The sequence below is a fragment of the Meriones unguiculatus genome, chromosome 7 (genome assembly GCF_030254825.1).
Source record: "Meriones unguiculatus strain TT.TT164.6M chromosome 7, Bangor_MerUng_6.1, whole genome shotgun sequence".
In the NCBI taxonomy this organism is placed as follows: Eukaryota; Metazoa; Chordata; class Mammalia; order Rodentia; family Muridae; genus Meriones; species Meriones unguiculatus.
In genome coordinates, this window is record NC_083355.1 from 4,462,382 (window position 1) to 4,484,616 (window position 22,235).

The following is a 22,235-nucleotide window of genomic DNA, read 5'->3' on the forward strand; positions in this document are numbered from 1 at the left end:
CAGCCACCAGGAGAAAAAGTGGGAAACGCACCAATAAACAGAGCCTGGAGGCGTGGCTTCTGAGGGTGTGGCTCGCTGGGTACCCGGCTTGCCTCATAGGCAGGAGACCCTGGGCTCAGTCTCCAGGCCATAAAAACCAGGCCTAGAGGTATACGCCTGTGATTCCAGCACTTGGCAGGTGGGAGCAGGAGGATCACAAGTTTGGGGTCAGCCTTGGCTACGTGGGGAGTCAGAGGGCAGGAAGCAGTTTTGGCTTGCCTCACTGCAGGTGCCCTTGCAGGTACGCTTGCCTGCACTGGCTTCTGCGTCCTTGTCGAGACGCTGAGTGAAGGCGGGAGTACCAGGCGGCTATCCGGTCCGACGGGGCTAACCAACCTCCCCTGGAGAGCAGGACTGGAACTCACAGCTCTGCTCAGAGGCGCTTCTGCCTCCCATCAAAGCCTCCCTCGGCGCACAGCACACGGCTGGCTCTCTCACACGCCACCCTGCTGCCCTGCTCTGCTTGTCTTCCTTAGGAGCATGACAGGGCGATTAGGGAGGGGCTTCTCTGGGCCTGTGGTGTGGCGCTCACACTGCCCCCCACATACACACACAGGTACGACAGGCAGAAGCTGACGCTGAAGGATGTGCACAACTGTCAGTATGTGGCTTGCATGAACCCCACTTCCGGCTCCTTCACCATTGACCCCAGGCTACAGGTAAGCGGGGCTCAGTCACTCCCAGGCCTTGGCAGCTCTCGCCCTGGTTCCAGGTGATAGAGCTTGGGCTGACACCATGAAGAACCCCTCCCCACCCCCAGCCTTTCGGTGTCAGGACACTGAGGGGAGCAGGAAGGGTGAGAGGCCACACAGCCTTCCCCGTGACCCCGGAAGGCTGCCAGATGTGCCAGGTGTGCTGGTGCACACCTGTAATCCCAGCCCTCGGGACTCGGAAGCAGGAGGATCAGGGCTGCATGGGCCGCATTGCAGGCTCCTCAGAGCATGGAAAGTCTGGGGGTTGTAGCTTCAAAGCATGCTTGTCTAGCGTGCTCAGGCCCCGGGGTTCATCTCCAGAGATGCCCAGCTACACCTGACTCTCAGGCAATCCACGATACCGTTCTAATATAAGCTTTTCTCATATGACACTGGAGACAAACTTAAACTCCAGGATGTATTGTGGGGTACCTGGGGTCCAGATTTACATCTGCCACCGTGCCCAGGCTGACCTCTCCAATCACAAAAAACTGCAAGGACCTGGGCACTTCATGTCACACTATGCCTCTGGGAATATTTTTTCAGGACAGTAGGCATGGCTGCTTCACACGGAATGTGTGTTTCCAGTGATTTCCAGCGCGTCCTGACTATAACCACCCCCCCCAAAAAAAAAAAAAAAACGCTATTTAGTGGTGACGGTGACAGGGTCTGCTCTCCCAAGAGGGTTAGCCAGGGCCACCGGCTTGTGACCCAGCAGCCTGACAGAGGCCTGTGACTGCCTGCAGCGTCACTTCTGCGTGTTTGCGGTGAGCTTCCCCGGCCAGGAGGCCCTCATCACCATCTACAACACAATCCTGGCACAGCACCTGTCATACCGGTCAGTCCCCTTGGTGGTCCAGCGGCTGAGCAACCAGCTGGTGACTGCAGCCCTGGGTAAGCCAGAACCTCTCCTCTCTGGCCAGCCGGCCAGTGAGGCCTGCCGCTTTACGGGCTGACGCGGGCCTTTTTCTTTCCCCCTGGTAAATAGTTTATCTAGTCTTTGGAATCGATATATATATTTTTAAAATGGTGCTGTGTTGCTTGCAGCTCTGAGGATCATGAGATCCAGTTGCCTGGGGGAGGGGAGGGAACGGAGGGGTGATTTTCCATAGCCGCAAGTGCCCGCCCTTCTCAGAGAGCAGTGCAGATTTCTTGGTTAAATTGTCACTGTTTCATAGTCCATTTGCTTTGGGAACTATAAGCCCTGCACTTCCTGAGGCCATTAGAGTCCATAAGAATCGATGCGTCTTTCTCCGGTAACAGCCTTGCACCAGAAAATCGCAACGACGTTCCTTCCCACGGCCATTAAGTTTCATTACATCTTCAACCTCAGGGACCTCTCCAATATTTTCCAGGTACCACTGTCCATCTTTATGTCACACTGCCCATGGCTCAGTCCATGGCCCATGGAGGGTGGGGAGGAAAGAAAAGAAAAAAATGAGTGTGGGCTGCTGACGGTGGTGAGGATGGCAGCTGATGGCGGTGAAATTGGTGGCGGTGATGGTGAAGGTAGCAGCGGTGACGGTAAGGGTGGTGATGGCGGCAGTGATCTAGGTCATGCTGAAGATGATGAATGCGACAATGGCCATCACAGTCCCTCTTGTTTAAGGACTGCTCGGTCTGAACCAGGCATTATGTTTAGCAAGTCATACACCCATCGCCGCCTCCCCTACCACACATAAACTTAGAGCTCACGCCCTCCACCTAACATGGAAAATCCAAAGCCCAGGGTTAAATCCGTGCTGGTCCCTTCCCCCTCAGACTGTCGGCGGCTCAGATGCCATGCCCTCACAGAGGCCTCCGCACACCCCCTGCCATCCCACCATCCCGCTTCGGCACTCACAGAAAAAGGGTAGCATTTCCTCACTCTCTTCCCATCACCCCGTGGGATACAAGCTCCACACAAACAGGGTCTCTCCCACCACCACAACAGCCCCAGGGTCAGAGGGTGCCTCACAGAAGGAAGCCTTTGTGCTCACGCTCCTAAGGCAGTGTGGCTTAGCCTGTACCAAGCCCTCCCCGGACTGGACTCACACCTGCCCTCATCACCTTGAATGCACCCAGCCACAACTCGCCTCCCTGTCCCCATCAGAAAACAAACGAACCCCTAACCCTGCCCTGGGGGAAGCTCCCACCTCCGGCCTCTGAGAGCCACAGCCACCCGCTGCTGGCCGCAGGCAGACGTGGCTCAGTAGCCTAAGGGGGGGCCCCCTGGGGAACCCGCACAGGCAGAGCTGCCGACCACCCCGAGGCGAGGCAGAGCTGACCACGCACTGTGTGTCCCTGGCAGGGCATCCTGTTCTCCACGCTGGAGATTCTGAAAACTCCCCTGGACCTAGTCCGCCTGTGGCTACATGAGGCCGAGCGGGTGTACGGGGATAAGATGGTTGACGAGAAAGACAAGGACACGCTGCGCAGGGTCACCATGGCGTCCACCAAGAAGTTCTTTGACGTACGTGAAGCCATCAGGTCCCCCTTCCATGCCATCAGAGGCAGTTAGGGCCAAGGATGCCCCCAGCCTCCAGGAAGGCCCTTTGTTGGAGATTAAAAAACAAATTCAGGAAGTGCACGCCTGCCCTCCACCTGGAGTGGGCACAGCTGCCTCAGTCCTGTCCCCCGCCAGCTCATCCCCTATACTTTCCCACCATCTGTTCATCCCCCATCGTGGGCCACCCTGTGGGGAGGGAGAGTCCAAAGGTGTGGAGGGGCTGACACGGCCACGGTTTGGGTCCTTGGAGACACACCCGGCCTCCTCCAGGCCTCCTGGGACCGGTGTGCTGCGCGCTGGTGGGCACTGCCTGTCCGAGGTGGCAGAGAAGCAGAGCGTCTTGTCTCGGCCCCAGGATCTAGGGGAGGAGAACTTGTTCGCCAGACCCAACATCTTCTGCCACTTTACCCAAGGGATCGGTGACCCCAAATACATCCCTGTCACGGTCGTGGCTCACCTGAACAAGCTTCTCGTGGACGTCCTGGACAGTTACAACGAAGTCAACGCAGTCATGAACCTGGTGAGGGAGCAGCACTTGGCAGTAGCTGCCCTTCCTGAGGCACGGCGCCACGCATCCCTCATCCAGAGACCTTCCGCGGCCCCTGGTGGGCACCCAGACCTGCTGTGCCTTTTCCACCACACGCATGCACCATAAGTGTAATTTACAACAAGCACAACCACATGGCTCAACAGGGGGCGCCTGCCAAGAGGCAGCGAGGGCCCCTTTCTCCACGGGGTTGGCCCGAGCAGGCACTCCCTCTGAGCACGCGTGAGGGGTCACGTGATCTTGGTAAGCGCGACCCCATGACCCCGGCGAGGGCCTGTGCTCTCGGAAGGGGTAAAGGCGGTCACGCGCGGCCCCTCTGACCTCTGCAGGTGCTGTTTGAGGATGCAGTAGCCCACATCTGCAAGATCAACCGTATCCTGGAGTCTCCTCGGGGAAATGCCCTGCTGGTGGGCGTGGGCGGCAGCGGGAAGCAGAGCCTGTCACGCCTAGCGGCCTACATCAGCGCCCTGGATGTTTTCCAGATCACCCTCAAGAAAGGCTATGGGGTTTCAGACCTCAAGGTGAGGGGCCCCCAAGAGAGGCGAGTGCAAAGGCCCACCGCGCCCCTTCCCGAAGTGAGGGCAACCAGAAAAGAAAGCAGATGCCACCAGCGTCCTCAAAAACAAACAAACAAAAACTGCCAGCGAATGGGGTAGCTGGCATGAGAGCTCCTGAGACAAGGGACCCCAGCATCGGAGGGCAGAGGGGAGACTGGGCCGGAAGGGTAGAGGGTGAGATTCCTGCCTTGGTCTCTGGGTGTCCTCAGCTGCCCCCAGTTCTGCAGGTTAGAGAGTTCTGAGCCCCTTCTAGGCGTCTTGCTGCATGGCAGGCCCTGAGGAAGACGCCTCCTGCATTGACTGAGCTCACATTAGTGAAGGAGGTCTGCCCCAGGCATGCTGCTCGGCCTTGGGATTGATCTCTGCTTCCCGAAAGCCGGTCTCACAGGAGGGTGTGTGTCAGTCAAACACTGTTAAGCCGGGTGGAGTTATCGGAGTGCAGTGGGAGAGACTGGGATTGGTCAGAGCCCACTGCCCGACCATATCTATGTTCATGCCGGAGCAGCCCCAGCAGGGCTTGGGCGATGCCAGACCAGCTCCCACAGCAAGCTCAGCAGCCCCTAGTCTAGTTGCATGGGATGGGGAGGTGGGGGGTACAGGTGAGGCTCTGAAGGGGACAGGAGACTCTGGTGGGGACTGGGGGATTGGGAGTATAGGCCAGGAGCCACTACCTAGGGACCAGTTGGCCGGCTGCTGGCTGCTGGCCTGTACTTTCTGCTGGCTTCCATTTTGCATGTGAAAGGACCAGCCAACTTTAGCGTCAAATCCTAGTATGGAGAGCCAGCGCCTCTCACAGGGGGCTTTCTGCACCACACCCTCACACAAGCGTTTGTCTTTAGTGATGTCAATGCCTCAGCTCAAGTGCTGTTTGGACCCCCCCCAACCCCACCCTCAGGAGTCGCGTGTTTCCGAAGGTTTCGCCCCATCTGTCAGCTCACGAGCATTCTGTCCCTGTGGGGAACTTGATCGCCGAGTCTGCCTTAGAGCTGATAACGGGTGGACACCAGCCAGGGCAGCCCTGTACCAGCCATCGGTCGGTCCACACCCGGGGTAGGCTAGCTTCCTCCCTCTGCACACCGAGAGCCACGAGTGGAAGAAGAGCTGGGGAACAGACCCCACATCACGTGAGGAGAGCAGGCTCATGAGCCGTTCAGTGTCTTACGGTGGAGGTATGGTGCCAAGGCGGCCTGGTGCGTCCGTGATGCTGTACCACAGTTCTTCAAAGGGAGTCCTAGATAGGGGACACCCGCCAGAGGCTGGAGACAGGTGAAGAGGAGATTCAGGAATCCCAAGGAAGATGTGTGAGCAGAGGGAGGGGCAGGCCTGCCGTACCCTAGAACAAAGGAGAATCATGCAAGACAGACTGATGGACCTGTGGGGAAGCTGTGGCAGGGGCAGCCACACAAGAGGGGTCCTGTAAGCATGGCCCACATGGGGTCTGTGAGTGCCACAGAGGGGGAGAGGCAGGTGGGCTCAGCAGCACAGGAGAGCCAGGTGGAGGACTGGTGGGGGGGGGTAGTGACAATGCCCCAGAGGAAGGGACAGATGCCAGGGTGGCCCACCTTGCAGGAGAAGATACTGGACAGAACCAGTCAACAGAAGATGCTTTAGGTAGCTCCCCATAAGGTCAGAGCTGCAGAGGTTCTGGGCAGGCCCGAGTGGGGGCGGGTGTTCCCTAATGTAGCGGGTTCTCCAGGGGCACCTGGGAGACAATTCTCAAAAGGATGCAAGCAAGCCACCCAGCAGCAACCCCAGGCATCTGTGGCCCAACAGCTTTTCCAGGATCTACCATTTTGGCCACGGCAATGAGTGGACAGGACCCTTGCTTTCTCCGGATAACCAGATTCAAAGCCTTCATTCTTGGCAGTCCAGCCTGCGGACCGTGGGGTCAGGATCAGGCCCCAGAACCCGAGTGTGGGTTAGTTTTGTTTGGCTGGCTCCTTATCCTGCACGTGGACCTTGCCGGCCGACAAGGTGTGTCGTCTGGAAAGGGCTGCCCTTCCTGCCCCTCGGGGTGAGTGCTGGATTCAGACGCTAGACATCGCGGGCTGCCCGAAAGATAACGCATCCTCGATCCCACCTCGCTGGCTGTCATGGCAGGCCCTCACCCTGAGGCTGTTCTGAGGCTTTTCAAAAATTTGGAGCTTTTTTTTTTTTCTCCCTTTCAAACAAAAAATTAGCTTGCCAAAAATATGAAGTTTGACACCAATCAACCCTCAAAGAGGAACCTCAGTGACATTTCTCTAAACTGAGAGATTTCAGAGACGTGGGCTCCTGTGCAATAGGTGAGCTAGCCACTCGGGGCCCTTCATGAACATCTGTTCATGAAGAAGAAACTAGGCCCAGCATGGTGGCATTTACCGGTCATCCTGACGATTAAGAGGCAAGACAGACAGAAGGCTTGGGTGTTCCGAGTTACAGTAAGACCCAATTTAAAACAAACAATAACAGAACAAGCCCACTGCTTGGAGTACCCTAGTGGAGCCGCTACTGGCATGTGCAACAGAAGGCCTCTGGTTCCATCCCAAGCCCTACAAATGAGGAGAAGAGGATGCGCTGGCTCATTTTATCAACATGGCATAAGCCATGTCGCTTTGGAAGAGGGAAGCTTCGTCGGGAAGATGCTCTGTCAAGGTTGGCCTGTGATGCATGTCATGTTCTTGACTGATGATTGATACAGGGAGGCCTGGCTCACTGGGCCTGTGTCTCCCTGCAATGGTGGTTCTGGTGCTCTAGGGAAGCAGGCTGAGCCCAGGCTGCCGTGGAGGTACACGCCTTTAATCCCAGCACTTGGGAAACAGGCAGGCAGTTGACTGTGAGTTCAAGGCCAGCCTGGTCTACATAACATAGTTCCAGGGCAGCCAGAGCTACATAGTAAGGTCTCACAAGAAAGAAGCGGGGAGAGGGTGGTGCTGAGCAAACCACAAGAAGCATTCCAGTGAGCAGCATCCTTCCATGGCTTTTGCTTCAGTTCCTGCCCTTAATTCCTGTTTCCCTAGCTTCCTTTGAGAGCTGTAAACTGGAATAAACCCTTTCTTACCTTTTTCTTTTTAACAACATCTGTCCTCAAACTCAGAGAGATCCACCTGCCTCTGCCTCCCAAGAGCTGGCATCAAAGGCATGCGCCAAATTGCTTTCAGTCATGGTGTTTGATCACAGCAATAGAAACCTTAACTAACATGGACATCGGTTCTAGGCCGTGGGTTCATCTCTGTGACAGACGTGTGTGTCATTTGGGAGAGGATCATGGTGGCATTTGAACTTTGGGCTAGAGAAGCCATGGAGCGCTCAGAGCTCAGAGGGCTGGTCTATGGATCTTGGAAGGGTAAGCATGCTGAGATGGTAAAAGGCCTCGCTTGTGACACTTGAGAGAAGAATTTGAGATTCCCTTAAAGACTTTACCAGCTTTTTGTGGGTGATGCTGTGAGCTAGGAGCCTGTCAGCTGGCAGTGAAGAGTAGCTGTAATTAGCAGGAGACCAGAAGCACTGGGGTAAAGACTGTGGGGACATTCGATGCTGAGGCTGGAGGAGAAGCCAGAATTAGGAAGAGCCTGGAATTGTCAACATGAAGTCTTCTGGAGTAACTCCTCACACACATGCGCGTGCGCGCACACACACACACACACACACTGTGGTTCAGAGGGGGCTGCGGCTGCATCTCATGCTGTCGGCCAAACTTGGTTGCTGTGGAAGAGTTGCCTTCGTGCTGCTGATTTTGAAGGTAGAAAGGGGTCATGGGGGGCAGCTGAAGCTCGGCATGGAGTCCCCAGGAGAGGCCACTGGCGCAGGCATACTTACTTCTTTGACCTCTCCCAGGAAATTGGAAGGAGAATGCCATGGTCAGGCCACTCAGAGGACTGATCACTCCTCCCAGGATCAGGCCCTAGAGCCTGAGTGCAGACTAGTTTTATTTGGCTGGTCCTGCAATTCTGCACGTGGACCTTGTTGGCCAACCGTCTGTCTCCAGAAGCTTACAGACTTAGCCGGAGGCTGAGGTGTAAGTGGCATCCCCAGAACTTGCCAGGTGGAGGTGGGAGGATCAGCAGTTCAAGTTCAGCCTTAGCTATGCCAAGCCTTACCAAGCTCACGGCTATCCTGGGCTGTATGACGCCCTGTGTCAAAACCAACATGGCAGGTGAGATGGCTCCGCACTCCTAAATTCAATGCCAGGGCCCCACATGAAGAGAAGACATGTGGAGAAGGAGAAAAGTGATTCTCACAAGTTGTCCTCTGACCTCCACACAAGTGCTGTGGCAAATACACATTTAAAAATCAATAGAATGGCAGCGATAACAACAGAAAGCCTTAAAGTCGAAACTTCCCCGGCTCCCCTTCCTCAGCCCTGGCCATTGCCCTTCGCCCTTTCCTTCTCTGCGAATGTGACAGCTCTTGGGACCTCATGCAAGCGGACTCTCTCTGCTTGTTGGAATCATGGTGCCTTTGGGTTTGTGTCCATCCTTCCTGGGGCTGGATAACCTCCCCTCCTGCACAGGCAGCCGCTGATGGCTGCCCTCGAGGTCTCCGGGCCTCGTCTACAGACCTGTCTGTGTGCTCCCAGGAAGCTGGCCCAGGCGTGTGCTCGCTACGTGAGTATGGTGAGGGCACCCCAGAGGAGGGCACTCAGTCCGTGGTCCTCACCCAATCCAGGTGGACCTGGCTACCCAGTACATCAAGGCCGCGGTGAAGAACGTGCCCTCGGTGTTCCTGATGACGGACTCCCAGGTGGCCGAGGAGCAGTTCCTGGTGCTGATCAACGACCTGCTGGCCTCCGGGGAGATCCCGGGGCTGTTTGGGGACGACGACCTGGAGAATATCATCTCCTCCATGCGGCCACAGGTGAAGTCCCTCGGCATGAACGACACCCGAGAGGCCTGCTGGAAGTTCTTCATTGACAAAGTGCGCAAGCAGCTCAAGGTAGGCGGGGCACGCCGCGCGCAGGGCGGGGCCCGGGGCTCTTCCCCCTCTAGCCTGGATCTTTCTCTACAGAGCTGGGACTCTCTCTTCCCAGGAGGAAAGGGTGGTGGTGATGGGGAGCAGCCGAGGCGCTGGGGCCTGGGGTCATTTCAAATGGCTGATGGGAGTATCCTGGAGCTAGAGGAAACTGTGTCCAGATGTGTGCATCGAGTGTAAATAGATTGAAATACCTTGAGGGGCCAGAGAGAGAACAATTGAGAGCGCTGGCTGTTCTTCCAGAGGACCCGAGTTCCGTTCCCAGCACCCACATCAGGTAGCTCACAACCACCCATAACTCCAGGGCATGTTCCAAACCTTTCTTCTGGCTCCAGAGGCACCTGCAGGCATATATTCTCTCTCTCTCTCTCTCTCTCTCTCTCTCTCTCTCTCTCTTTCCTCTCTCCCTTCTTTCCCTCCTTATCCCTCTCTGTCCCCCCTCTCTCCTGTCTCTCTCCCTCCCTCTTTCCTGTCTCTCTCCCTCTCTTCCCTCCTTCTCCTCTTTTTCCCTTTCCCTCTCTCTCCCCTCCCTCTCTTATCTCTCTTTCCCTCCTCTCCTCTCCTCTCCTCTCTTTCCCTCTCCCTCTCTCTCCCCTTTCCTCCCTCCTCTCCCTCTTTCTCTCCTTTTTCCCCTCTCCCCCTCCCTCCTCTTCTTCCCCACTCTCATAAATAGTAATTTCTAAAAATTGACGAGCACTTCTTCAGGGGTGGAAAGCTGGCTAGGGTAGCTAAAAGCACTTGCCACATGAGCCTAATGACCCAAGTTCAATTCTCAGAACCAAGAAGAAGGTGGAAGGAAAGGCCCTGCTCCACAAAGTTGCCCTCTGATATCTACACGCATCACACACACACACACACACACACACACACAAACATACATAAAACTTTTAGAGCAGGAAAGCAGCCCCTGACCCTGAGCATTGCCCGTAGGAAAGCTAAACTCCCGAAAACAGGGTTCAGCTGGAGTGAGCCAGCCCCGCCGCCATGCTGAGCATCAGTGCCCGCATGTTCCCCAGCAAGACAATGTCCCCTCTGTGTCCCTCTGGCTCTCACAGGCCTGGCAATGGATGGTGCCTGTGGGACTTGAGTTCCTGATGGCTGCAGCGCACTCCCACAGCCCGTCAAGGCCCTAGCCACCAAGGGCTGCCAATGCTGGTCATCTCTAGAGAGATGGGAGGTCGAGCCATTGGGCTGACCCACACGGCAGCCCAGCCCATCCAACCAAACACTGTGCCCCTGAGAGAAAGGGCCAGAAAGTGAGCAAAGGGAAGGCTGAGACCACGAGAGGCTATGTCCCTGTCCATCAGGAGAGCCCTGGACATTTCCCCACAGCTCTCTCAGGCTGGCTCCCGGGGAGGCCCAGGAAGCCAGTGCCCTGTATGGAAACTGGCCTTCTGGGCCTGAAGGAGATGTTCCATGTCCAGCTGAACTCAAATCACAGTTTCCTGGTTGTTAAGCCTTAGTCTGCCCAGGACAGGACCCATCCCCACCCCTTCCTCACCCAGCCAGGTGTGGGCTATCCTGTACCTCACAGCAGTAGTTAGAGCTATGGAGCTGAGTACTGACTCACTGAGGGACCCAGCCATGCCTCATACCGCTCTGAAGAGGCACCCTGTGGACACTGGGGCCCGGAGAGCACTGTGCTAGGAGCCATCTGCCAAAATGGCAGGTCTAACCTCAGCGCACGCGCGCGCGCACACACACACACAGACATTGGTTTCTCCTACATGCAGGTGATTCTGTGTTTCTCCCCGGTGGGCTCTGTCCTGCGAGTGCGAGCCCGGAAGTTCCCTGCTGTGGTCAACTGCACAAGCATCAACTGGTTTCATGAGTGGCCAGAAAACGCCCTGGTGTCCGTCAGTGCTCGCTTCCTGGAGGAGACGGGGGGCATCGAGGTGAGGCAGAGCATACCCCGATCTGGGCTCCGGTCCCTGACACAGGCGTGCTTCCTTGCCAGGCCTCTGGCGTAGGTGGCCATGTTTGCAAATCAACCAAGACTGAAAGAGAGGTGCCTGGACCCTCTGTGGGGCAGAGGCTTGAAGGGCTCATCCTTAGGGAGGACTCAGGGAGGACAGCAGAGAGTCACCGAGCCCAGGGAACCAACCTAGGAAACGCCCACAGTGCCTGTGGGTGTGACTGGCGTAGGGAAGCGTGTTCTCTTGTGAGACGGAGGCAGGAGGTTCAGGAGTTCAAGACCCAGCCTCAGCTAGGCAGCGAGTCTGAGCTCAGCCTGGGCTACACGAGAGGGTGGACCCCCAAACCTCAGCTCTGCACTTTCCCCGTATGCAAACATGAATGCATGGGCATCTGTGCACATGTGTGTCCAAGGAAAGGCTCTGCTGGGCCCCAAGTGCTGGGATGAAGCCGTAGTGAGGTGATGCGGTCACCTGACACTCCACCCAGCTCAACGGCATTGCTCCCCTGCGTCTCTTTTCAGTTCCTTCTCTCGCCTTAAAAAAAAAAAATCATTCACTTTGTGGGTGTGTGCATGCATGCGCATGTGCACTTGTCTGTATCTGGGGGATGGCGCACACATACCACTGCGCAGGGGTGGGGGTCAGAGGGAACTTGAGGGTGGGCCCAAAGGGACCGAATTCAGTTCTTCAGGCTTGGTAGCAACCAGCTTTACCCACTGAGGCCTCTTGAAAACCCTCTTTTTGTGTGTGCACTTGTATGTGTGTGCACACGTATGTGGGGGAGGCACAGGTGTGTGCATGCGTGTGTCCGTGTGTGTCCGTCCGTGCGTGCGCTTCTGCGTGTGTGAGTCAGAGCTACCTTGGGTCCCAGCTTCAGGAGCGCAATCCACTTCCTCTGGGAAAAGGTCCCTCCCTGCCCTGGAAGTTGGTGATTATCTAGAGGCTGGCTGGACAGCGAGCCCCGGGGTGTTCCTGCCCCCGTCCCCACCCCCTCATCCCCGGGATCAGAAGCGAGTGCCGCCACACTTGTTACACGGGTTCGAGCTGGAACTCGGCTCATGTCTGAAATGAGCCACCTCCTCAGCCCCTCTCCCGCATCTCTTGATGACCGAGACAGGGCAGGCCTTGGTTCCACTCCTCGAGGCCCTGAGTGAGTCTCCTGGGCCCTCCGTAGTGAGCTGGGCCCCCAGGAGGAGTGGGTGTGTCATGGGGGCCCAGAGACGCCCCACCCCGCCCGTCTCGTGTCTCCTGGCTTGCAGCCCGAGGTGAAGACCTCCATCAGCCTCTTCATGTCGTACGTGCACACCACCGTGAACGAGATGTCCAAGGTATACCTGGCGACCGAGAGGCGCTACAACTACACCACACCCAAGACCTTTCTGGAGCAGATCAAACTCTATCAGAACCTGCTGGCCAAGAAGAGGCTGGAGCTGGTGGCCAAGATTGAGCGGCTGGAGAACGGCCTCATGAAGCTGCAGAGCACAGCCTCTCAGGTAGGGGCGTTGGCACCTGGGCCGCGGCTGTGGAACCTTCTCGCCACAGGGGCTGGGGGCGGGGGTCAGTCACACCCGGGCCTGGCTCCGGCCTTTGCAGACCGGAGAATGGATGAGCAACCAAAGCCACTTTGCTGACGTCAGCATTACAGTGGACTCTTGCTCCTGTGATGACGTCATGCCTTGTGTCCAGGAAGGCCCACTTCTCAGGTCCAAGGCCGCCCATGAAAATGCAGCCATTCTTCCCAGCCTCCTCCTCCCTACATAAGTTGGGCCAAGATGGGCCTCTTAGCAGCTCCTGGGAGTCCTGGAGTCCCAGTACCAGTACCAGCGTCTCTCCCACTCTTCCAAACACCCCACCCCCACCCCAAGGCCTTCAACAACTCTCAACTGACAATTCTTATTAAGGGGGTCCTGTCTGGCCTGGGACTCCCTATGTAGACCAGGTTAGCCTGGAACTCTTGGTAGTCTCCCTGCCTGTCTCCCAATCACCTGGATCACAGATTTGTGCAAATGCCTCCCCCAACACCACCAAGTTCAGCTGACATTTTTTCTATGTGGTCACCTTGACTCCAGCACCCCAGGGGTAGGGTCTCACATAGGTACCTTCATGCATACGCTAGTTGCTCAATATAAGATCTCCTTTGATATATTAAAAAAGACTCCAGAAAGAGGCCCTGGGAGTGGGGAGCCAGCCACCCATGGCAAGCAGCACATGCTGTCCTCAAGGCGTGCGAGGTCTCCTGGCTGCCCCCCACCCCCAGGTGGATGACCTGAAAGCCAAGCTGGCGGTCCAGGAGATCGAGCTGAAACAGAAGAATGAGAACGCGGACAAGCTGATCCAGGTGGTGGGCGTGGAGACCGAGAAGGTCAGCAAGGAGAAGGCCATTGCGGATGAGGAGGAGATCAAGGTCGAGGTCATCAATAAGGTGGGTCTCTCGGGCCTCCCTGAGGGGCCGGGTGCCACCAAAGCAAGGTTTGTACAAGGACAAACCTCCCGACCCAGGCAACCCCGGGAGAGCAGGCCCGGCCCGAGTCCAGGCTGGATTCTAGGAGGGGTCTCCTTAGAGAATGCCCACAGGCAGCCAAGCTCCTCACAGAGTCCCCCGACCCCAGGAGCTGGCCATGCCCAATCTGGCCTGGCCCTCCACAGGGCACTACCTCACCCGCTTCGCCATCATCTTTGGCGTGCTGTTATTTGTGGTGTTCTGGTTTAGAGCATCGAGCCTAGGACCCCACGATGCTAACCATGGAGTCAGTCCTGGGAGCTGGAGTGGACAGAGGGACCCGATCCCAGCTGAGCACCCCAGGTCCCTCAGCATGGCGTGTGGTTGGTCTCATTTGGGAGCAAGAGTTGAGGGTCAAGGAGACAAGGCAAAAGAGTCCAGTCTCATAAGTGAGCACACACAGACACACCAGTGACTGGAACATCCGACAAAGACAGTGGTCCCCGGTATCTGGTGACGGGACTCAGAGGCACTGGGCCTTGGCTTTAGCGAGGAAGAGAGTTAACCCCATGCTCCCCATTCCCCTGCCTGCCCTAGTTGGGTGTATGGATGGACAGATGGATGGATGGATATGTGTATGAATGTTTGCACAGACCTCCGCTGAGCTTTTCCTGCTGGTCCCCCTTCTAGAACGTCACTGAGAAACAGAAAGCCTGCGAAACAGACCTGGCGAAGGCCGAGCCAGCCCTGTTGGCCGCCCAAGAGGCCCTGGATACTCTGAACAAGGTGACCCACCGAGCGGGAAGGAGAGGGGCTGGGGTGGCCAGGCCAAGTCAGTGCTGACCCTCCCAGTCTGGTCTCCACAGAACAACCTGACAGAGCTGAAGTCCTTTGGTTCCCCGCCGGACGCCGTGGTCAATGTCACAGCCGCTGTCATGATCCTGACAGCACCCGGGGGCAAGATCCCCAAGGACAAGAGCTGGAAGGCGGCAAAGATTATGATGGGCAAGGTGGACACGTTCCTGGACTCGCTGAAGAGGTTCGACAAGGAACACATCCCCGAGGCCTGCCTGAAGGCCTTCAAGTAAGCAGCAGGGCAGGGCCAGCCTCACTTCCAGTCCGGAGAGCCTGCCACCTCTGTCTCCCACCCACAGGCAGAGAGCTGAGGCGGGTAGGAAGCCCTGCAACTTTGAATTTAAACCACAGCTTCTCCCACACACAACTGGTAGGCTGGGGGGGGGAGGAGGGGGAGAGGGGCCGGGAACACAACACAAGCAGCCAAGGGCCACAGGACTGGGGAGAGGCCAGCCCTGCCCAGAGACCTGCCCCTGCCAGAGCAGCTGGCCACACACACACACACACACACACACACACACACACACACACCACACGAACACCCCAGGGTGTATAAGCACCTGTTGTTGTCATGCACACAGGTGTGTGTGTGCTCACCACACCTTGAGCACCCACTGGGGTTCTCACTGGGTGTTGGGCCTTTCTGGGGGATAACGTTGGAACTTGGAAGGTATCTTGGGGACCCCGCTGACATTTACAAGGCGCTCCCATTTTTGTGATGCTCCCAGCCATGTGTCCTTCAAACTCTCTGGTGACCCTTGTGGTGCCACTTGTCTCAGGCTAGAAAAGAAGGCCACAACTGTGACCGCAGTATCTCCAGCCCCTGTTTGTGAAGGAGACGGCTCAGATGCTAAAACTATTTGGCCAATATGGAATTATTTAAGGCGCAAGAAGTGTGTGCTGCAGGCGCTGGTGAGATGGCTCAGCAGGTAAAGGCGCTTGCCACGGAGCCTGACAGCTGAGTTCACGCTCCAGGACTCATGTGGTAGGGCAGGAGGAGAGAAATGACTCCCACAGCTTGCCCTCTGTCCTCCACACCATGGGCACGTGCACAAAAACCTGCATATAGGCACAAATAAAATATAATAACATTTTTAAAAGATTTATACAGTACGTGTGCCTGAAGGCCAAAAGAGGGCACCAGATCTCACTGTGGATGGTTTGAGCCACCATGTGGTTGCTGGGAGTTGAACTCAAGACCTTCAGAAGAGCAGCCAGTGCTCTTAACCTCTGAGCCAGCTCTCCAGCTCCTAATAGCATTTTTAGGCTGGGCATAGTAGTGTACACCTTTAATCCCAGAGGTAGGCAGCTCTGAGCCCGAGGCCAGCCTGGTCTACAGAGAGGGTTCCAGGACAGCCAGGACTACACAGAGAGACCCTGCCTCAGCACACACACACCACAGAGACTGAAAAAGAAGAGATGTCAGTATTTCCCGCTGCTGTAAACATGGCTAGGGTGGCCTGAGATGCAGAGCCAGCCACAGGCAGCAGGAACCAGGGCCTGCGTTCTGGCCTAGCCCAGCTCGGCACCCGCGGTTTCCTTCCAGGCCGTACCAGGGCAACCCCACCTTTGACCCTGAGTTCATCCGCTCCAAGTCCACGGCGGCCGCGGGCCTGTGCTCCTGGTGCATCAACATCGTGCGTTTCTACGAGGTCTACTGCGACGTGGCCCCCAAGAGGCAGGCCCTGGAGGAGGCCAACGCCGAGCTGGCTGAGGCGCAGGACAAACTGACCCGGATCAAAAACAAGATCGCCGTAAGTGCTCGCCAGCCCGAGGCCCCGTGAGACACCGTGCCCCACACACGCTCCCTACCAGCCAGTGCGTCTGCTTTAAAACTCACTGGCACAGCCCACGGTCACTGGCACAGACAGAGGGTGGTGCCCCAGAGCATGCTTGGGGTAGGGGTGAGGGATGGGAGGGGACAGATGCCGGGCCTCGAGGCCCTGAGCCTCCTGGAGCTGAGAACACCCCCGACTTGGTATTGCAGGAACTGAATGCCAACCTGAGCAACCTGACCTCAGCATTCGAGAAAGCGACAGCTGAGAAAATCAAGTGTCAGCAGGAGGCCGACGCCACCAACAGGGTGATCTCACTAGCTAACAGGTAGCTGCTGACCCCTCACCCTGGCCACACCTCCTGTCTCCCAGGCCCCGGAAAGGACACGCTGTTAGAAGGGGCAGAATTTCCAGTGACCCAGAATCCCTTGCTCTCAGACTGTAGGCACCCCAGCGTCCTTGGGAAATGCCGTCTAGGCCTTCCAAGAGCAACAAAGTCCACCTCAGTAGAGTTAGCGCCAAGGCCATAACTATGGGGGGACAGAGTGTTTCTGACAGTCTCTGCACACACTGTCAACACTCACAGTGCGCCAGAGGAGAGCTTTGCCAGCGCCCTGAGCCTCACTGGGAGGGCTCTGCCACTCCCGTGGGGCTGAGGCGTGAGTGACATGGCTGTGCCCAGGGCCCGTGTTAATAGCCCGCACTTTGCTCACTCGGGCAGCCCCACTGGAAAGCGCAGGGGTGTGAGAGAAACTGATTGTGTGCCCCATATCTAAATCACGTGCTCGGTGGCGAACACACACCGAGTTCTCTTGTTGCTCCAAGCACAGTTCTGCTGTTGTTGAGGCGGTGTGTCTCCCAAACTTCTATGTATCAGAAGATGAACCTTCTGCTCCCCCCTCCCCCCACCCCCGCCACTCCTCCCCAGATGCTGGTGTCACAGGCGCGGTGCTGGGGATGGAAGCCGGGGCCTTGTGTGTGCCACAGCCACAGCTTAGCTGGGATGGCGGGTGTGTGCCCACAGCGCCTGGCCCCAGCATGCATTCCCTCGCACAGGCCTGCCACCCACAGGTCTGGAGCCAGCACACAGGGTTCATGGCCTGTGGTGGACGGCACGGCTCTGCAGTTTGGGTGGCAGAGCGCATTATGTGAACACCTGTTTCCTCTCAGCCTGGGGACTGGCAGCCATTGACCCATCGGCACCACTTGGGAGCTCTGGGAAGGCCCCAGCCCCCTTCATTGGTGGCAACCCTACCCACCATCTGTCTGAGGGAGGTGACCTCATCGGTCAAGAAAATCAGAAGTGCCTCCAGACGGTGGGGAAGCAAGGCCGCTGGGCACGGCACCCAGGGGCGGCACTCTCAGACCCACGGGGCACCGGTTAAGACTCGGTACCAGTCTTCCAGCTTGCGGCCTAGGAAGGGCCACACACAGGCTGGGGCCCCACTCCTGCGCGGCCAGCAGGGTCCCCCCACATGCTGCATTGCCCCACAGGCACCATGTTCTCAATCCGGCTCCCCTGGCAGCCAGGCGTGCCTGTGGGGCACAGCGGCCTTGACGCAGGGAAGGGATGTGGCACAGGTGGCCTGAGCAGGGAGAGGCAGATGCAGCACCCCCATGTGTTGCCAGGAAGGGCCGGGCTGTTTCCCGAGTTCCCTCCAAAGCCCGGTTACTCCGAGCCACGGACTCCGGGCTAGGCTTGTCAGGTGACCTTGCTGTCTACAGAGTCCGCTGGCCACTTTGTCTGCTGGCTGGCAGGCCACCCACCCACCCCCACCCCGTTCCCTGTCCTCTCGCAGACTCGTGGGAGGCCTGGCTTCAGAAAATGTGCGCTGGGCAGAGTCGGTGGAGAACTTCAAGGAACAGGGTGTCACCCTGTGTGGGGACGTCCTGCTCATCTCTGCCTTTGTCTCCTACGTGGGCTACTTCACCAAAAAGTACCGCAACGAACTCATGGAAAAGTTCTGGATCCCCTACATAGATAAACTAAAGGTAAGTACCGCGGCAGCCATGACTCAGGGCTACCGAGGGCCTCCTGCAGGGCAGACGCAGCCACACTGCACCCCCGCCTGGGCTCGGTCAACCCCATCTGCTGGGGCTGACGTCATCTCTGGCATGTTCGCAAAGCTGCTTCTCCATGCAGCAGCGTGAGGGCGTGCCTCCTCTGCTAGCTCGCTCTTCGAAGTGGTCAATACCAACTTCAGGACATGCAAGCAAGGTGAACAGTGTCAGTAAAAAACGGGAGCTCCGTCAGTGAAGTGTTGTGGAGACCTGTGAATTCATAAAATCCAGGCATGGCGGCATGTATCTGTAGCTCGGGTGCTGATGTTGGGGGTGTGGGGGTGAAGACAGGATTTCTGGGGCTTGCTGGCATCCAGACCCGCCAAATCAGTGCACTCCAAGTTCAGCAAGAGACCCTGCCTCAAAGTGTACACCAGAGTGGGCCTGGAGAGGTGGCTCGGTGGTTAAGAGCACTTGCAGAGGACCTGGGTTTGGCCCCCAGCACACACTTGGAGGCTCACGACCGTCTGTGACTGCAATTTCTGGGACTCTGAGGCCCTCTTCTGTCCTCTGGGGACCACATACACACCCTCGCTGCACACAGACAAGCAGGTGAAACACTACATACATCAACCAAAGTAAATTAAAAAATAAGAAGGTTGGCAAAATGGCTTAGTGGGTAAAGCAACATGCTGTCAAGCCTAAAAATCTAGATCTGAGCCCCAGGACCCATGTGGTAGAAGGAGAGAGCCAACTCTGCAAATTGTCCTCTGACCTCATGGCGTTTGAGCACATACACACGTGCTCACACGCACGCACACTGAAAGCAAGCCAGGTTCCTTCCCTTGCAGGTCCCGATCCCCATCACGCCAGGCCTGGACCCCTTGACCCTGCTCACAGATGACGCGGATGTGGCCTCCTGGAACAACCAGGGTCTGCCCAGCGACCGCATGTCCACGGAGAACGCCACCATCCTGTGCAACACAGAGCGCTGGCCGCTGATTGTGGATGCCCAGCTTCAGGGCATCAAGTGGATCAAAAACAAATACGGCAGTGAGCTGAAGGCCATTCGCCTGGGGCAGAAGAGGTGCGGCTGGGGCCGGACAGCGGTCAGTAGGGGCCTGTGCACACACCTGCACCAGGTCCTGTGCGGGCACACGTGCCTCGGGCACACGTGTTGTTAGAGAGCCGGGGGGCAAGGGTGCAGCCCACACTGACACATGCCTCGCTCCCTGCACATGGGAACATGGCTGGGGCCTCGGGAAGTAGCCCAGGCTTGCCCCGCTCACGTCTTGAGCCCGGAGCTAACTGGGTTTGGTTCCCAGCACACACACGGAGGCCCACAACCATCTGTAATTCCAGTTCCTGGGAGTTATAGGAACGCTGGCCCAGCAGCAGAGACTCGACCGGGTGCCTTTCCTCCCATCTCACTAACCGGGAGAGGGGAGCTAGGCCTGGGCTCTTTGTGTCCTCTTGGCCGTCGTGTCACTGGCAGGCTCTTGGCTAGGCTGGGCATCTGTCATCTCGTGTGTGGCCTACATTCTGCTCCGCAAGAGAGACGAGCAATGCTCCCCATGGCTCCCCAAGCCGCGCCCTGTCTCCCTTCCGTCCTCAGCTATCTGGACATTATTGAGCAAGCCATCTCAGAGGGTGACACCTTGCTCATTGAGAACATTGGCGAGACGGTAGAACCTGTGCTGGACCCGCTGCTGGGCAGGAACACAATCAAAAAGGGGAGGTAAGTCGTCACCCCCACCCAGGGCAGGGGGGCACAGTGAAGGGCCGAGGTGCCGGAAGGGACCCAGGGCTTGAGGGACCGGAAAGGCCAGCGCCACCCCACGCAGGAGGGGGCAGCCGGTGAGAGGGGCCCCTTTCATACGCATTTGAAAATCTTGAGATATAACAGTCCTTTTGCAAAACTCCCTCACAACTCATATTTCTCCCTTTCCCCTGCCTTGTCCCACTGCCACGCCCCCTGGGTGGCTTTTCTTCCCGTTCCCCTTCTGCCTTATCTGCTCTGTCTGTCTCCATCCATCCATCCACCTGTCCACCCACGGAAGGATGCCTTGCCTGCATGACTGTGGGCACCGTGTGTGTGCCTGCTGCCTGTGGAGGCCAGCAGAGGGTGTCAGATCCCTTGGAGCTAGAGTCAGAGGCAGTTGTGAGCCACCAGGCGGGTTCTGGGACCTGAACCCGGGTCCTCTGGAAGAACGGCAAGTGCCCTTAACTGCTGGGCCATCTCTCCAGCCTGGCTTTATGTCCTCTGTTTTAATGGCCCACTGAGTTTAATTAGGGTTGCTCGCATGAGCACGGGTGTGGGCCTATGAGCTCGGGCAACCGCCCAGTGATCACGCCACTAGAGGAAGTGGCCCTCCTTCCCTGAGCAGCCATTAGCTGCCAACCCTCCTCAGTGAGGGGTGAGGCCTCGGGAATTCCTTCTCCCATTTTCAATTTTTTTTTAAATTTTCAAAATACTTTTAATTGCCTTTATTTACTTTACGTGTGTGTGTGTGTGTGTGTGTGTGTCCATGTGCATGCCACAGGATATGCAGGTCAAAGGCCAACTCATGGGTGTCGGCTGTCTCCTCCGGTGTGAGTCCCAGGGATTGAATTCAGGATGTGAAGCTTGGCAGAAAGCCCCGTTGCCCACTGAGCCATCTTGCTGGCCCCCTATTTTTACCATAGTAAAGTGGGCATCTCAATGGCAGTCGGCCAGACTGCGGGACTCGCACAAGGAAGCCTCACGCTGACTAAGCATCTTTCTGTGTCTGCGGCTTTGCCCACTCTGGACAGTAAACGCGAAGCACGAACCGCTTTGTGTCTGTTTTCCCACTTAGCATCACATTGTCAAGGACTAGCCACACTCAGGCACCTGTCAGTACTACCTTCCTTCCGAGGCTGCGTGACCTCCCATTGCCTGGACCTACCCCAGCTGGTTTCTAATAATCTGCTTTTAGAGCAGCTAGGTGCCAGGGCATGCGCAGAAGTCCCAGACGAGGGTGACTCGAGCACCCTGACGTCCTGGACCCTGACAAGGACCTGACATGAATGCTGATATCCCAGGACTGCCGTGAGGAGTATCGAGGAGGCACTGGTGGGCCACCCAGCCGGGTGCGATGGCCCTGTGGCTGAGCTTTGCGCCGCCTCTGCCCCTCCTGCCAGGTACATCAAGATCGGTGACAAGGAGGTAGAGTACCACCCCAAATTCCGGCTGATCCTTCACACCAAGTACTTCAACCCCCACTACAAACCCGAGATGCAGGCCCAGTGCACGCTCATCAACTTCCTGGTGACCAGGGACGGGCTGGAGGACCAACTCCTGGCCGCCGTGGTGGCCAAAGAGCGCCCAGACCTCGAACAGCTCAAGGTGACAGACATCAGAAATGGGCCAGGCTGGGGCCCGCGGGCCACCGTGAACCTCGCGCTGCCTCAGTGGGCCCCACATGTTCACGCTCCTGGGACCTCAGCCAACAACACCAGTCCTTCCTCCTACCCCAAACTCGGTTCTAAACCGGCAGCCACTGCACCCAGACCAGGGGCTCAGAGCCTTCCAAAAGCCTAAGGATCAAAGAGCACCCCCAGAAGCAAGTCATACCAGGCTGGTGCTGGGCTCCTTAGCCGAGCACTGGTCGAGCATGTGTGAAACTCCTGGTTCATCTCTCAGCATCATAAAGAAAACTTAGGGATCTTGGCCAGGGATTTGGCTCAATACAGTAACATGTTTGCAGCGTAAGCATGAAGACCTGAGTTTGACACACACACACACACACACACACACACACCGGAACCCAGAAAAAGTTATCGTGTACTTGCAATCCCAGGGATGGGAAGGTGAAGGAAGGAGGGCTCTGGGACTCCCTGGCCAGACAGTCTAGCCCAATGGGTAAGCCTGAGATCCCAGTGAGAGACCCTGAACTGAGCCCAGTGCTCTGGCCTTCACACATACACGCGGATACATACATGACTGCAAGCATG

General features: G+C 57.2%; 1 protein-coding gene across 1 annotated transcript in view; it reads left to right on the top strand.

The window, feature by feature from the left end:
• Positions 1–22,235, top strand: part of LOC110549932 (dynein axonemal heavy chain 17) — a 49,387-nt gene that overhangs the window by 8,518 nt on the left and 18,634 nt on the right. The window contains 20 exon segments of the mRNA XM_021639429.2: positions 596–698; positions 1,478–1,625; positions 1,995–2,086; positions 3,022–3,183; positions 3,575–3,739; positions 4,096–4,287; positions 8,971–9,237; positions 11,007–11,168; positions 12,449–12,682; positions 13,447–13,611; positions 14,320–14,415; positions 14,496–14,713; positions 16,031–16,238; positions 16,472–16,587; positions 18,059–18,251; positions 19,112–19,347; positions 19,876–19,998; positions 21,423–21,448; positions 21,451–21,533; positions 21,535–21,627. Of these exon segments, the coding sequence (XP_021495104.2) occupies positions 596–698; positions 1,478–1,625; positions 1,995–2,086; positions 3,022–3,183; positions 3,575–3,739; positions 4,096–4,287; positions 8,971–9,237; positions 11,007–11,168; positions 12,449–12,682; positions 13,447–13,611; positions 14,320–14,415; positions 14,496–14,713; positions 16,031–16,238; positions 16,472–16,587; positions 18,059–18,251; positions 19,112–19,347; positions 19,876–19,998; positions 21,423–21,448; positions 21,451–21,533; positions 21,535–21,627 (3,082 nt within the window).